The sequence below is a fragment of the Cololabis saira genome, chromosome 12, assembly GCF_033807715.1.
Source record: "Cololabis saira isolate AMF1-May2022 chromosome 12, fColSai1.1, whole genome shotgun sequence".
In the NCBI taxonomy this organism is placed as follows: Eukaryota; Metazoa; Chordata; class Actinopteri; order Beloniformes; family Belonidae; genus Cololabis; species Cololabis saira.
In genome coordinates this window covers 2359368-2377044 of record NC_084598.1, presented here as the reverse complement: position 1 = coordinate 2377044, position 17677 = coordinate 2359368, and the positions used below count along the sequence as shown (strand labels likewise).

At 38.8% G+C, this 17677-nt stretch overlaps 1 protein-coding gene across 1 annotated transcript; it reads left to right on the top strand.

The window, feature by feature from the left end:
* The first annotated feature begins 2108 nt into the window (after positions 1 to 2108).
* On the top strand, positions 2109 to 16909 carry LOC133456642 (interferon-induced very large GTPase 1-like). The gene is made up of 6 exons (XM_061735155.1): positions 2109 to 2243; positions 6708 to 6776; positions 6863 to 6941; positions 7028 to 7288; positions 8355 to 8615; positions 11771 to 16909. The coding sequence occupies exons 2-6, from the start codon at positions 6753 to 6755 to the stop codon at positions 16441 to 16443; spliced, it is 5298 nt and encodes a 1765-aa protein (XP_061591139.1). The 5' UTR covers positions 2109 to 2243; positions 6708 to 6752; the 3' UTR covers positions 16444 to 16909.
* The last annotated feature ends 768 nt before the right edge of the window (positions 16910 to 17677 follow it).

The following is a 17677-nucleotide window of genomic DNA, read 5'->3' as shown; positions in this document are numbered from 1 at the left end:
ATAAGTAGAAAAATCTGCCAGTGGGACAAGATTTATCTTATTACAAGCAAAAAAAATCTTGTTCCACTAGCAGATTTTTCTGCTTATTTCAAGTGATGAGTCTTGTTTTAAGTGTAAGGAGATTTTTTTACTAAAATGAGACATTTTAACTAGAAATAAGACAAATATTCTTGTTAAGATTGTGAGTTTTTGCAGTGATCCATGTTACTTATCCTGTGAAGGACAGAGTCATATTGATAAGTTCAGAAAAGTGTTTTTTATTGTTGTGTTTTGATGTATTTGATGTAAGCCCAGTGGATATTTAAAGCTTACAGAAGGCTGCATTTAACTGCTGCTATGTCATTCCTGCAGTATTTCTGCAGCTGTTTTGGTCACTGCTATTATTTGTAATATATTATATTATTTGTAATCGGCACAAATTATCTGTCCCCATATGATAAAATCCACCATCCCCCCGATTCTTTTTTTTTTACAACTCGAGTACTGGGTACATGTAAAAGAAAGCTGATGCTTATAAAAGGCCTAATATTTTGGAGAGAATGATGCAGAGGGGAATAATATTGGACTTGATTGACGGTCCTAATAAAATGTAGCAGTTTGAAGAAATAACTGGGGGCAACAACTAGAGCTTTTTAAAGTTGCACAAATTAAAATTGCAATATGGACGGTATGCACAGACTGATTACCCGAGGCTTGAAATGCCCCAAAGATTTAAATAAAGCCAAGAAGTTTAATAAACTGTAATTTGTTCTGATATCTCAGATTTGGCATCACTGTCACAAACTGCCTGGGGCTTTCAAACTTTATTTAACTAAACAAATAGCTAATATCCTATCCTACTACTGGAAAAAACTGTTTCATCTAGTAACACGCTAACCCCGACTGACGCAGTTGGCAACATCTTTTTTCTTTTTTTTTTTTAAACAGTTAAGTCAAAAGATAAACCCTGCTGAGGAACAGATGTTAACTGTTAGAAGGGGTAAAATGTATATCTGAGCCAAGCAAAGAAAACATTTGAGACCGCTGAAAAGAACTGTCTAGGCCAGGGATCAGCAACCTCTGGAGCCACATGCAGCTCTTTAGCGCCGCCCTAGTGGCTCCTGGAGCTTTTTCAAAAATGTTTGACTTTTTTTTCTATTTTTTTCCTTTTTTTCTCTTTTTTCTTGTTTTTTTTCTTTTTTCTTCATTTATTTTCTTTTTTTCCTTTTTTTCTCTTTTTTTCTTTTTCCTTTCCTTTTTAATCTCGACATTTCGACTTTTTTCTCGAAATTTTTACTTTTCTCGACATTTCGACTTTTTTCTCGAGATTGTACTTCAATATTAATCTCGACATTTTGACTTTTTTCTCAACATTTCGACTTTTTCTCGACATTTCACCTTTCGCCATTTACCTTCATTCTAAGGCTTATACAAGACTTCATTTTTTGCGGCTCCAGACATATTTGTTTTTTTGTGTTTTTGGTCCAATATGGCTCTAAAACATTTTGGGTTGCTGACTCCTGGTCTAGGCATAACTCAGATTTGGAAGGTCATGAAGTCATGAATTGGAAAATCAGTGTTTATTGTAACTTATGAAAATGTTGAGTTCCCTGGTGAGTTTGAGTTCATATACATTTGTACTTGCTGCTGTAAACAGACATGATGACGTCACAACCAGGATTTAAATAAACTGAGTTTCAGTTTGAGCTGATCTGAGGCTTTCTGTGAGTTTGTTCCAGACATGTGGAGCAGCTAAACATGTCTGGTCCTGGTACAGTTACAAAATAATAAACTAAAGAAAATGCATGGCATGAAAAGTTACACATTTTCACCCTAACCCATGGCATTTATGATGAAAGCAGGAGAGAAGTGCAGCAGAACAGATCAGAGGACATAAGAAGGACCTAAATTCATTTCCCTTTCTACGAAAACAGCTCAGGTTATAAAAAGAAAAAACAAGTTATGAAAACGCAGTTGGTCAAGTTTATTGTTACACAGTTGATGTAGATAGGCCTACATTGTAATGTTAACTTGCATCTGTAAATAAGTAGGTGGGTTTGATGTCCTGTAACGGAACTATGGCTCATTTCACTTTCATTTCCAAGGAAATGAAAGTGAAACTTTGTTCTTCAGTATAAAAGCTGAGGCTCACTATCCCGCTGACATTAGAAGGGAGAGAGTTGTACTTGTTACAACTTCATCTTAGGACAAACTTGCCTGAACTCCGTGGTAATTCATCCGCAGCACGAGAGATATTTCTCAAGGTACGTAATTCTTTAAGCTTTTAGTATAGTTAGTTTTCTATAAAAAAAAATAAAAAAATCCGGCTGTGTTTTGTCATATACTAGGCCAGGGGTGACCAACCCGCGGCTCTTGCGAATGTATTTGATGGTGCAGTGAAAGACAGACACGTAGGAAGTGAGGGCAAAATATGCCACGACTGGAATCGAACCCGCGTCACTGTAGAGGGGAAGGTTTGGACGCGCTCAGGTTTGTAACAGAAATAAATTGGAGGGAATAAAATCCACTCTCAAGATGGCAGGGAAAAAATGCACGGCCAAACGAAAATATGAAGATAAACACAGGACGTTTTTAACAGAATGGGAGAATTTAATAATAATCAGGGTGTGGTTTGCCGGTGGGGACGGTGGGGATTTCCCCCCTCTGGTTTACACGTCCTACCCTCTGCTGAATTATTTTTATCCTCGGTGGGGACAAAATGTATCCCCCCCCACCCAAAGTATTTTCACCATTACATTGTAATTATTAACTAGTAATAACAACCAAAATACACAGAGTCCGTGTTCATTCTGCTTGTGTGTGATTTTGATACCGGTGTTGTGCCAAAAAGTGATTGCCTGCCAGAATCTGATTTCTCCCATGAAAATGGGTCTTTTTACCTGCCAAAAATTGATTGAAGGCCAAATACAATTAATGAAAGGTTGTTTCTACCTAAATATGATTTGATCTCATTCTTGAGCTTCATAATATAAACACTAGAGCTCACAGGATTGCTTTTAACTCTTTTAAAGGACCATTACAACACAAAATAGGCATTTTCACCTGCCAAAAATTGATTGAAGGCCAAATACAGTTAATGAAAAGTTGTTTCTGCCTAAATATGACTTGATTTCATTCTTGAGCTTCATAATCTGAAAATCTGACGTTTTAGAGCTATCGCTCAACGGGCTGCTGTGCGCGCTCCCGCGTACAGAAATCAGAAGAAATCAGATTCTGGCAGGAAATCACTTTTGGGCACAACACTGGGAGCGAGTCGCGCCCACAGAAAGCAGTTTTATTTTGAAAACCAACCAACTGCTGCACCTTAAAATGTTTATAATTTTTGTACATAGAAATTCCACATTTGTCTATTGTTTATTTGTTTATTGTTTACCTTTAAGACCATAGAGAGCGAAACTACCGGAGTCAAATTCCTTGTTGGACAATGTTCGAACCTGGCCAATAAAGATGATTCTGATTCTGAATTCTGATTCTGATTTTCTTGCATTCCAAAAGTCCGACTTCCGGCCCGCCAAAATAAAAGATAGTCAGTCAAATGAATGACAAAATGAAAAGAATCCAGAGCAGAATATCATCATATTTTACAGGATCACAAGCAAAAATCCAGAGAAAAAATGCGATGGAAGATGAAACCAGATCTGACATTGCTGATGGGATGGAGGACAGCAGCATCTCCCCATGTTTGCTGTTAAACTGATATCGAGAAAGAATTAAAAAAAAAAAAAAAATTTAATTTATTTTTATTTGTCACATTTAAAAACAATATTAGGAGAAAATATTTCTGCAAATGCAGTGGTTCAGTTCATGTTCAAAATAGGCCTATATCGCCTACGTTATGTAGCTTAAGTGTAAGGTTTACACAAGAAACAAGTTTTCATATAGTCTATACTGTTGGCCCGCTGTTGTGTGGTCATTTTTCTGAAAAAAAAAAGTTTCTCAAAATGACCCCCCCTCTGTTTTTTCACAAATTGCACCCTGTATATGATATAAATTCAATAATATTTTGGCAAAACATCGCGACAGGCCGTGGTGGCTTTTATAAAACGGTTACCAATAATGTAAATATGAAAGAGGAATACACTATCTAAATACATATTATCTAGTAAAAATAGCCCCACTGTGGAAAAAAGTAGTCCCATCTCTCCAGATTTATATCCGCATGTCGTCATTTTTTTCGGAGACAGGAACTCCTCAATCAATTCATCCATCGTTAACTCCTCCCCGGAGATCAACGTTTACCGTGAACATGCCAAATTAATTGTTGGCGAAAATAAATTAAATAAAATAATAAATACAAATAAACTTTAACACCAGCTACTTTTTGCTATACTTGCTTGCTGTAACCGTCAAAAAATATGTAACAGTTGGTTGTTGTCATCACGGATACATTGTTGCTTCCTGACGCGGAATGATATGCTGTGATAAGGCTTTAGAATAGAAGCCATAAGATTGTCCTTTATTTCTCCCTCAATGGAGAAATCCACTTTGTGCAGCAACATACACTCTACACACACATGCAGGGAAGGGGTAAAATATATATAATTGCGAAATATAAACAGTATACTGTATAGGCCTACATTGGAATGAAAAATAATATCATACCACAATTAACAACCAATCAGATTGCAGGATTTCACCTTTCCGTTTTCTAATGGTATTTTTACAGGACTGTCTCAGAAAATTAGAATATTGTGAGTCCTTTATTTTCTGTAATGCAAAAATGTCATACATTCTGGATTAATTACAAATCAACTGAAATATTGCAAGCATTTTATTATTTTAATATTGCTGATCATGGTTTACAGCTTAAGAAAACTCAAATATCCTATCTCAAAAAATTAGAATATTCTGGGAATCTTAATCTTAAACTGTAACCCATAATCAGCAATATTAAAATAATAAAAGGCTTGCAATATTTCAGTTGATTTGTAATGAATCCAGAATGTATGACATTTTTGTTTATTTAATTGCATTACAGAAAATAAAGAACTTTATCACAATATTCTAATTTTCTGAGACAGTCCTGTAAGTCTCAGAGAGAGCAGGGAGTGAGGGATCATGGGTAGTTGATGTGTGCATGTGGACGACGTGGCTCTTTGCAGTAACACAGTAACCAGTTGTGACTCTGACTGGTTGGCCACCCCTGTAGGCAATGCAGAAAAAATGATGGGTATGATTATTAAACGTTATTTACATTTTTACTTAAGTCAGGTGAAAAAAAGCAGAATATACATAATAAAAATCTATGAGAAGTGTGTTGATTTAACGAGTTAAATGCTTTTTGTGGATGAGTGGGTGCATCAGATGTCAGGAAGCAGATCTGTGCTGGGGCTTCAGCCCCGGCCTGTAATTTCAAATACTGAATGTGAAACGACTTCAGAATCACAACATTAGCGGCTATTCTTCCTGTCCTTTTTAATGTTAAACGTAGACCTCAAAGTCTCTCTAGATGGTGTGCATGTGAACACTATGTTTCTTCTGACTGGAGCAGAAATGGGGTGTGATGTGGAGAAGTAGGCCTGCCCAGAACTGTAACCAGCTACCCTTAGCGGGAGCGCGCAGAGCGAAAACTACATTTGAAATATTCAACTTTTATCGTATTCGATGGCAGTCTCCATGTGTGTGCTTCAGATTGTGTTTGGTGGAATATTTCTTATGTTGTAAAAATGCTTTTCTTATATTTTGATGTAATTTGTATGTGGTTTATCTGCATGTAAGTCCGTACAACTCTTAAAAAGGTCTGGGCCCCTGATTTCCTGAACTGCTGGCAACATCATCATTTACAACATCAGAGATGTATGAACATAATACTAGGAACAGCAAAAAAGCTGCTGAGGCTCTAACTCCTAGGCCTGTGGTAGACGACCGTAACGCCAATACACACTATTTACTTATGTTTAACCCTTGTGCTGTCTTTGGGTCAAAATGACCCAATTCTTCTATCCTTCTTTCCTCCTGCTCTCTCCTTCCTTCTCCCTTCCTCTTCTCCTCCTTTTTTACCCTCCTTTACTCCTTTTTCTTCCAACCTCCCTTCCATCATTCGTTCCTTTTTTACCTTCTTTGCTTTTCCTTCCTTCTTTCCTTATTTTATCCATTCCTTCCTTCTTCCATCCCTTCTTTCTTTCCTTTTCTCAATTCCTTCCTGACTCCCTTCTTCCCCTTTCTCCCTTCTTTCCTTTCTTTCTCCCTTCCTTCCATCTTTTCTCCCTTCCTTACTCCCTTTCCTACTTCCTTCCTTCTTTTCTCCTTTCTTCCTTACTTCCTTCTTTCCTTCCTTCCATCTTTTCTCCCTTCCTCCGTTCCATCTTCTCCCTTCCTTACTCCCTTTCCTCCTTCCTTCCTTTTTCTCCTTTCTTCCTTACTTCCTTCTTTCCTCCCTTCCATCTTTTCTCCCTTCCTTACTCCCTTTCCTACTTCCTTCCTTCTTTTCTCCTTTCTTCCTTACTTCCTTCTTTCCTTCATTCCTTCTTTTCTCCCTTCACCCTCCCTTGACCCAAAGACGGCACAAGGGTTAAAATGTTATATGTAACAGGAACGGGAAATAACGGTATAAGGTTTATTGACATTAAGCATTATTACAACAAAGAAATAATCTACCAATCACAAATGTCCTCACTTTTTGTGCCTATTTATTTGTGTTATAGTTGATATAGTTGCTGTAATATTACATAATTTACATTGTTTTATGTTACCTCTCTGTGGAACAGGTTTAATCCTGGACCAAATGTGCCGGCATAGCTGAGACTTTAACAATGGATAACTCAGAGGGGGAAGAGGTAAAATAAAGGCACAACACATGAACAGTATATATTTTTATGTTGATTAATTTAATGAGAGGATAATTTTTTCTACATTCATCAAGGATTTCTTTGATGCACCGGATTCCTTCCTTGAGCCTCTCAGTGATGAAGGAGACTCCTCTGCCTCGCTGCAGGCTGACCGTAAGCATGACTGATGGAAGATAAAAGATTTACAACTAAAAGCATCCTGTAATGTGAACACAGAGTATTGTTTTCTCCTCTGACAGATGTTCCTCCTCCAGAAGTAACAGTCCTCCGTGTTGGCAGTGACACAGTTTCTCTTGAGTTTGAAAGCAGCTCTTCCTCCGTTAGATACAAGCTCCATGTAGATTACAGCTGTAGCACCCAGAGAGGCAGCGTGGACACTGACCACTATGACAGCATCGACATTGAGGGGTTAAACCCCGGGACTGAGTATACTTTCACCATCAAAAGGATATCAGAAAATGGAACCGAAAGCAACGTCACTTCTTTGTCTGTATTTACAGGTAAATCTGGCATAAAAATGTTATGTTTGAATGAAATTTGTACAAATTATGAAGGCATTCGTTTGTTTATTGGCAACCACATACTGTAGGCAAATTTACATTTTATATTGATTGTGTTGAGTTTATTGTAATGGCTTGTGGCAGTCTGGAAAGAAAATGATTGCCTATCACCTATGCCAAAAAACAAAACCCAACCTCAAATTAAAGCTAACGTTAAGGCTGCAGTGGAAGCTTGTATGACTTGATGTAGATTCTTCAGGCCTGGACATTTAGTGGATGAAACCACCCACGACTCTCTGTATCAAACCATTCAAAAGTTATAGCAGAAAGTAGGAAGTATCAGATATCGACCAATCAGAAGAAGGGGCGGGGTTAATTTGCACCAATTATGTTCAAGGACTCAAAACCATGTCCGATGACACCACCCACGAGTCTTTATGTCAAACCATTCAAAAGTTATGGCAGAAAGTAGGAACTATCAAATATGGACCAATCAGATGAAGGGGGGGCACGCTTTTTGGCGTCTATCGTTGACATGGTAACGCTTTTGACTGAGAAAAGTAATGTGCGTCGTCGTCGTAGACGCACATTTCGATGTATAACACCTGGGTGCACATTACGGTTCGGGCGAAGAAGCGGCTGAAGGAATGGCATAAATTGCGCCAAATTACACGATTAATTCAAAATGCCGACTTCCTGTTCGGTTTCGGCCATGGCGCCAAGAGACTTTTCTTTATGGCGTCCGTATTAATGGGGCCATCGGTGTAAACCGGAGTCAAGTTCTCTCGTCTGATTTATGTCTGACCTGGCAATTAAGCTTTTTCTGATTCTGATTCTGATTTAAGTTGCGACCAAATTCTGCACGCAAGCCAGGACTGGCTTGCGGGGCACGTTTAGGGGGAAAAAGGCACTCCTTTCATCAGAAAAAAAAACGAGAAAAAAAAAAACATTCCTACAGATACAATAGGGCCTTCGCACTTCGCACTATGTCCGTAAATACAATCACTTTGAACTGTAAGACTTTAATTGTGAAAAAACATATTGCTTTTACATTTTACTCTCACAGAACCAGTTCCTCCTGCTGGGATAAACGTCTCTAACGTCACCGGTGAGTCACTGTCTCTGCAATGGGATCCTCCAGCTGGGGAAGTGGAGTCTTGCATCGTGACCTGCTGCAGTGGAGGAGAAACTGTGGAAGAGAGGACAACAAACACAAACAGTGTTACGTTCAGCAGCCTGAAGCCAGGAGTGTCTTATTCCCTCCAAGTTTCTGCACAACTGAGAAACCGAACTACCAGCACCCCAGCTTCAATAACTGTCAAAACACGTAAGTCAAAGAAAACATTACATTAATGAACTTAATTTTCCAGTTTCACATCATGTTGTTACATTAAGGGTTTAAATATAGATATCACGCATTTCAGCCTTTTTGGTTTTTGGAACGTAATATTTGGGAAATATTGGGATAAAGTTAAAGAAAATCTTGTCAGAATACTAGTGTAAAACAGTGTCTCTGTGTTTAAAACAATGAGCTGATGTCTTTTTTTTTTCTGGTAAATTTTTGTTGTCAAAGTTTCTTGCTGGGTAAATTCTATGCCTGAGTTGGCTGAGCAGCTGCTGTCCTACAGAGTGATGTCTGGTTCAGCTCCCAACTACCTCAACTTAATCATACCCTCCTGGCTGCTCACAGTGCTCCGTCTTTTAGTGTGTATATACACTATATATATATATATATATATATATATATATATATATATATATATATATATATATATATATATATATATTAGGGGTGTAACAATATATTGTGCAACGAAATTTTGCGATACAAAAACGTCACGATACATGTCGTAGAGGTGACAAAGTGTATCGCGATATTGGGTTATTAATATTAATCTATTGTGTTGACTAGAAACGCACATCCGAACGCGGCTGCGACCGCGCGGACCAAAATCTTACTCCGCTCAGAAGAAACTAGTACCGTTTTGCGGTCCCATTTTGAGCTCTGAACCTTTACTTATGTAAGTCTGGTGTAGAGTTAAGCCTTACCTTATTAAATTAAACCTTTTTCTGGTCGTGAGTAGGATAAACAGGGGAAAACTTCTGCGTGAGTTCGAGTGTACTTTAATGTCCCTCAACAGTGTAGGATTTTAGAACATCAACACAGCATCTTGTGCTGTATCACTCCGCCCAATCTAAAACATACTAATCACTACAGATAAACTGACTAGTGTAATTATAGTCCCTGATTTACAGAATATAAAGAATATATTTATAAAATAATGAACCCTGAATTACCAAAATAACCTTCTTAACAAAAATAAATCTCCTATTACACTTATAAGGTGAGCATGAATCAATCTTTTTTATGATGTAAAATTGTTTTTTTGTCTTTTATTTATTTAATTTTAGTTGTTGTATTTCTCGAAAAGAAAAAAAGTAAAATCATACATGAGAGAAACTATTCAGTTTGTGGGAAAATATTTTTACTTGTATGAAACTGAAGATGCATAATGCAAACCTGACATTTACTTTTAGTTCAGTTTGTGGAAAAAGGTTGGCCTGGCTTTCTCTTTAAGCATTGTTTTGTATTTTGTGTCTTTCAAATAAAAGACAATTTTTTCCAGTCATATGTTCCCCATTCAAGGTTGTTAAAAAAATACTGCTCTAATATCGTATCGTTATCGTGACCTCAATATCGTGTATCGTACCGTATCGTGAGATTAGTGTATCGTTACACCCCTAATATATATATACACACACACAGGCCAGAGACAGGGTTACACCCTGCACAGATCGCCAGTCTATAGTGAGCCACTACTTTAGACTAGTTTTAACCCTTGTGCTGTCTTCGGGTCAAGGAAGGAGGAAGGGAAGAAGGGAGGAAAGAAGGAAGGAATGGAGAAAAGAAGGAAGGAAGGAAAGAAGGAAGGAAGGGAGGAAGAAAAGAAGGAAGGAAGGGAGAAAAGAATGGAAAGGAAAAAAGAAGGAAGGAAGGAAGGAAGGAAGGGAGGAAAGAAGGAAGGAAGGAAAGAAGGAAGGAAGAGAGGAAGAAAAGAAGGAAGGAAGGGAGAAAAGAAGGAAGGAAGAAAAGAGGGAAGGAAGGGAAAAAAGAAGGAAGGAAGGAAGGGAGGAAAGAAGGAAGGAAGGAAGGAAGGAAGGGAGGAAAGAAGGAAGGAAGGAAGGAAGGAAGGAAGGAAGGAAGGAAGGAAGGAAGGAAGGAAGGAAGGAAGGAAGGAAGGAAGGAAGGAAGGAAGGAATGAAGGAAGGAAGGAAGGAAAGAAGGAAGGAAAGGAGGAAGAAAAGAAGGAAGGAAGGGAGAAAAGAAGGAAGGAAGAAAAGAAGGAAGGAAGGGAAAAAAGAAGGAAGGAAGGAAGGAAGGAAGGAAGGAAGGAAGGAAGGAAGGAAGGAAGGAAGGAAGGAAGGAAGGAAGGAAGGAAGGAAGGAAGGAAGGAAGGAAGGAAGGGAGGAAAGAAGGAAGGAAGGGAGAAAAGAAGGACGCCCCCGGCACTGCCGGAGCCCCCAGGCGGAGGGGGAAATGACCCAACATCCCTCCATTCATACTGACGACATAAGAGACACCTGAGAATGGCTCCACCCCGCCGCCACGTTTCATTCAGAAGACGCGCAGTCCTTCCTTGAGCCAGCAATAGTGCATACATTTTATTTATATATTTTAACAATAAAGTTGCCATTTGTGAAAATTCAGTGTTGTGATTTCTTTACAGTTAACATGATTCATTTGTCTTGTAACATAAGAAGTGAAATGATGAGGAATTGGAGTAAATAACCGTGGTGTACCTGTTTAGAATTAAATTCAATCTTCCTGTGTGAAGACGAGGTGACTAAAGGCTGATTTATGGTTCTGCGTTACACCAACGCAGAGCCTACGGCGTAGGGTACGCGTCGATTTAATGCAGAACCGTGGACACGCTTTGCTACGCAGCTGCTGCTATTCTCCCCGGAGCGACGCTTTGCTCCCTCCCCTGCTACACGTCATTCAAGCAGCCAATCAGCACAGAGCCTCATTATCATAGCCCCCCCTCCCCTCAGAATGAAGCACAGAAAAAGGCTTTAGAAGCGGTAAAACTACAGACATGGCCCACAGGCTGAATTTCTGATTTATGTAGAAAAAACAAGCTTTAGATTGTTTTTAAGACATTCAAGGCCTGTTTAAAATATACATTAAATGCCATAATATTTCCCGTTTAAGGTGATATCTTATAATACTATTTCACATCAGAATGCACCTCTATGCAGTTTTTCTCTGATTTTGTGTTTGTTGTTAGGGCTTTTTTAATTGTTTTGTCAAAAAAAATGGGGGGGGGGGCAGGTGTACCACACAATATTTGATCAATATTCAATTGTCACATTCATTTTCTTTGGTAATTTTCATCACTTTATTTTAAACACAAACATTTTTCTGTCTGCAGCAGTTTTTAGACAGAAGTAAAAATATGATCATTTTCTGTATCTCCACAGAAACCAAACTGGAAAGCCTTTTGGAGGATCTGGGGTTGACTCCGTACTACAGAGAGAAGCTAACACTCAGCAAGATCCTGGAGATTGATGAGAAGACCATCGCTGATGTTCCTGTCAAGAGTAAATCGGATCTTCCATGGTATTTTCTAAAAAGACTGATGATATTTAATGTGACAGCTAGAAATATGAAATGTGCATCAGTTAGTGAGTTGAACTGTGACGATTCATCAGGGAAGTTAGATTTGCGGGATCTACTTGACAGTCCAGACACAGGTGACACACTAAACCCTCTCGACATAATCACTGCTCTCTTTCTGTGTTCAGATGCTTTTGTACAACAAGAAATGGCACTAAAAATGTCGATGTGTCAGTTCGCTGTGCCTCTGCTGCTTCCCAGCTGTGATACAGAACAGTGTACGCTCATGCTGTGGGCCATGAGAGACATTGTCAAAAAGTACAGACCTCCAGCTCTTTCACAATCCAAGGGTTTCATTGAAGAGAGAATAGTTGATTCTCAAGTTCCAATGATCTCTTTTGTGAAACTGGGTAACTGCTCCTCGTCAAAGTCAGAGATCCTCAACAAGCTTCTCAGCAATTCTCAGCAGTACCACGACACCTTTGTTCACCACAACATGGAGGGTGGTGACAGTCCAAAAAGAATATCCAACGGACTGACAGAAATCACCTGGTACCTTCCTGGTGGGAACACAAACATTGATCATTTCAATCAACCAGTGGCTGTTGCTAATCTTCATGGGGACATTGCTTCATTTGAAGCACAGTACTCCTTTCTTTGTCAGACATCTGCAGCAGTTTTTGTGTTCTTTGACCATTTGGACTCTGAGTGCAAAATTCTCACAAACCAAAACCAGAAGGCTCAGATCTTCTTGGTGGGAAACAGTGAGAGCAAGAACTTCAGCTTAGAAACACTGGAAAACGTAGCAACTGCATTGGATTTGACTAAAAACAACATTATTATTAAGACAAAACAGAAAAATGATGCAGATTTTATTAAATGTTTGAGAAAAAAAGTGAGTGATGTAGTTGAGAACCCACAGATGAAGATGCCAATAGCAAAAATGACTGACGTTGCTCATGAACTGGGAATCTTGGTTGATGAAGACTCTCCAGAGTGTCAGGCTGGAAAGAAGAGCGCAGATGCCATCACTGAAGAAATTCAAGACCTCTTTTTGTACAAAGATGAACAACTTCCTCTGCAAGGCCAAATATGGAAGGATCTTACTCACTTAGAAAAAGAGGAATTTCGCCTAAAAAAAGTTGGATCCGAGGACATCGAAATGTACAAAAGTGACCTTGAGCAGCAGAAGGAGGAACTCCGGAAAAAGCAGAACTCTTGTGCTATGTCCCCAGCAATGACATGCTTCATCAATGCAATATCCAGACCAGGAATAGAAAGGTGTTATTTCCTGAAATGGATGCGAATGAACCTTGATAACATCTCTCGTTTAAAACTCTCCGCACTAAGAGATCTGTACAAAGAAAAGTGCAAAGATTCTGCAAACAAAGAGGAGGCGAAAGAAATTGACAGACAACTTTCCAACAGTTCTCTGGGGACTGAGCATTTCTTCCGTGAAATGGGTCAGATCTATGAAGCTTCCCTCTCACTTCCACAAACAGACCCATCACGTCAACAGTTGCAACATCTGCCCAAACTCTGTGCACAGTTGCTGCTTGATGGGTTTCCTCTTGAACTTGTTGATGGAGATGCATCCAACATACCGCTGAGATGGGTGAGTGACGTTCTCACTCAGCTGAATCACTTGGTGTCTCCAGAGAACAAAATACGGGTCGTTACAGTTCTTGGAGTTCAGAGCACTGGAAAGTCCACTCTCCTGAACACCATGTTTGGAGTGCAGTTTGCAGTCAGCAGTGGTCGATGTACTCGGGGGGCCTTCATGCTGCTCATCACACTCAATGAAGACGTCAAAAGAGAATTTGGCTGTGACTTCATGGTGATCATTGACACCGAGGGCTTAAAGTCACCAGAACTCGCTCAGCTGGACAACAGCTATGAGCACGACAATGAGCTTGCAACGCTTGTGGTGGGGCTGAGTGATATCACCATTATCAATATCGCAATGGAGAATTCAACTGAAATGAAGGACATCCTGCAAATAGTGGTTCATGCTTTCCTCCGGATGAAGGAGGTGGGCAAAAAACCAAAATGTCAGTTTGTTCATCAAAACGTTTCTGATGTTTCTGCTCATGAGAAGAACCTACGAGACAGGAAACTGCTCCTGGAGCAGTTAAATGAGATGACCCAAGCAGCCGCCAAAATGGAAAAGAGAGAGGAGAACAGAAGCTTCACTGATGTGATGGAGTACAGTCCAGACACCGGGAACTGCTACGTTCCTGGACTCTGGAATGGAAACCCACCAATGGCACCAGTCAATGTGGGGTACAGCGAGACTTTGTACGAACTCAAGAAGAACATCATCCAACAGCTGGGAGAGTGTGTGTCATCTGCTAATGATTTGTTGGAGTTTAAAGAGTGGATGACCAGTCTGTGGAATGCTGTGAAGCACGAAAACTTCATCTTCAGCTTCAAAAACAGCCTTGTAGCTGACGCATACATGAAGCTCTGCACAGAGTTCAACAGATGGGAGTGGGAATTCAAGAAAGCAATGTACAACTGGGTTTCCAACGCAGAAACAAAGATTTCCAACTTTGGTACAGTCGCTGCAAAGTCTCAAATATCTGATATGGAAGAATTCCTTACTCAGTTTGAATGTGATGCAACCACAGAGCTGTCTAAATGGGAGAAGAAGCTCCTTGGCAATCTGGAGGAATACTTCAAGCAGACAGATGGACACGTCTATCTGGTTGAAGGATACAAAGAGGAATTTAAAAACAGTGCAAAAAACATTCGCAGAGAATTGGAAAATTCTGTCGTAAATCAGCTCACAGCAGCAGCTGATATCAAACGGGGACTGAAAGAAGTCGACAAAATAAAAGAGAATCACACAAAAGAAATAGAAAAAGCAGTGAGTGAATTAATTACTGAGTGTCGAAAAAAAAAGGTCCAAATGACAGACGGAGAGTTAAACAAAGAGTTTGATAAGATGTGGAGAACAACACTGAAGAAGATGTCTTTCTCTGAACTAAAACGCACAGATGTCTTCACAGACGTGAGCCACTATCTGAGAGAAAATGATAAAAAGAAAGGGAGTCATGCTTGCCAACTGCTGAGTAGAAAAAAACTCCAAGAGTGTGGGTTGGAGTCTTTCATATACAAACCGGAAGGATTTATAAAAGACATAACACACAGAGTCAGGGGTTGGTTTAATCTTCAAGATCTTGTGAAAGCCAGACAAAAAGTGGCTGACAACATCATAGCTGCTTGCCAAGACTCTGTAACAGACAAAACCAAAAGGAAAACCAACTACCATAATACTTACATCCAGGAGATCCTTCACATGACCGATGAAAGGCTGAACAATGCTGATGTTAACACAGACATTGAGTTTGAAATTTCTCTCAAGCAGCACATCTGTGCAGTTGCAGCCAGAAACTTTCAGAGAATGCAAGAAGAATTCATGCAAGCAAATGACCCCAAGTTCCTTCTGGATAAAAACAAGGAGAAGTTCTGTGCAGATTTCAAAGATGTTTTCCACAAACGAGACCAGTGCCAGAAGAAGGCTGAAGAGTTCACAGAACAATGTCTGAAACCTGCTGTTGAAGACTTTGTCTACCGTTCTCTGGGTCCCAATATCACTGAAGAAATGATGAGAAGTAAAGCGTTCGGCACACGAACCTCCTTCCAGGGTTTAGTTCTGCTGGATTTGCTGTCAAAGGAAGACTTCAACAGCTATCTGAGCTTCAATTCCAAGTATGAGGATTATGTAAAAACTTGGATACTTGGACAAATAAAGGAGCACTTCTCAGGTGCGTCTAAAACATCTGGGTATGAGAAAGAACATCTCAAGTTGAGCATCAAAAATATAAAGGACGGCATGGAAAAGGCCAATTCAGAGAAGAGTGCTGACCTGAAGACATTTGTTGAACGCATCTGCAAAGAACTCGGTGATAAACTGGTCATTTCCCAGGATGCTCTTGGTGCCTTCATGATCCTAAACAACGCTGACCGGGAGCAGTTTGCTGGCTGGTTAACTGAGTCTGTGGAGAAGATGGAAGAAACTCTTAAGAAGAAGTTTGAAGACACAAGCTTTGAGAGAAAACTAGAACATCTCCGTGTGAATCCTCAGACTGAGCTTTTCAACAGAGTGGTTGGTTGTGGGCATCAGTGTCCGTTCTGTGAAGTCCCCTGTGAAGCAGGAGGAGGCAAACATAAAGATCACTTTGCTTCCCTGCATCGACCACAAGGTCTGGGTAGATACAGGTGGGAAAATTCAGAAAAACTTATAGCTGACATTTGCACATCTCTTGTGATCAGTGACAACAGATTTCGCTGCATCGCCACCTACAATGAATGGCATCCTTATAAGTCTTACAGGGACATTTTCCCAAACTGGCACATTCCTCCTGATGGGAGTCTTGAGGCATCAGACTTCTGGAAATATGTGATGAACAAGTACAACTGTTACTTTGCTATAGCATATAATGCAAAGCCAGCTGACATTCCTAGATCTTGGAAGAAAATTACAAAACAACAGGCAGAAACAAGCCTAAAAAACTCATTTAACATCAGCTGAGACTGATCATATTCAACCTCCCTCTCTTTGAGGGTGAAAGTGAACCTTCCACTCTGGATGTCGTGTCTTTTTAATGTTCTTAAAGTTTCTTTATTAACAACTTCAAGGTTTGGTAACAATGGGAAATCAAAAAGGTTTAAATTCTGATATGAGAAAACTGATGAATGTGGTTTATTTTTATCTACATTTGCTTATATCAATAAAAGGTCATCTGATTTACTTTTTTGTGCACTTTCTTATTCTTACAAATGTATATTTACCAAGGTACCAAAGTAAAGATTTTCTTTAGTTTGTAAAGGTTGAATGACAAGTTTTATTTTTATTTTTACTTTTTTTTGTCAAAAACATTGTCATGTGATTGAGTTTATTCTTCTTTTTGATCACTTTGGGAGAAGCAGAGGTTTTAAAAGTAAACATGATATTTACTCTGTTACAGCTGAAATGGAATTTTAGTTTTAATACAAATCTCACATTGTAAAATAAGTTGAATACTTTTCTGATTCAACACTATATATATATATATATATATATATATATATATATATATATATATATATATATATATATATATATATATATATATATATATATATATATATATATATATATTACACTGAGACAACAATCAGTGAACTTTAAAAAAACCACAGATGCGAAATACTTGCAGCTGTAAATCTGATGCATTACGATCATGACTGTACTTACTTTTTGGCATAATTGCATATGCTTTCTTCTTATCTTTTTTTTTTTTTTTTTGCTTTCAAAGTACAACAACTACTTTGCTGAAGTACATCATTATACATTGGACTATTTTGGAAGAAAAGAGAACATTCAAGAGTAACCAATGACTTTAAACAGCCTTCACTTGTGTTTAAAATAAACCTTTTCACTCATGAATATTTTACTCTTATATTCAGGTAGTCCTTTCATTGAATCTGTCATAATGTTAAAGAAAATCACTAACTAATCTCTAAATGTCTGTTAATTATTGTCATATGTGGATACTTAATCATCAGAAGTAAATAACTAGTTACTGTTCATCTTTACTTGTGTGTAACGTGACTAATAAAGGTTTATGCTTTCAGTCTAACTTGTGTTTTGTGCCGTCATTAAAAATAAATCCTGTGTCACATATTTCAACATATAATCTCAGTGTCTAACTTTCATGGATCTCTCAGAATTACTCCACATCCGTGACGCCTCACAGCTCAACTTATTGAACAGTTGCAGGATT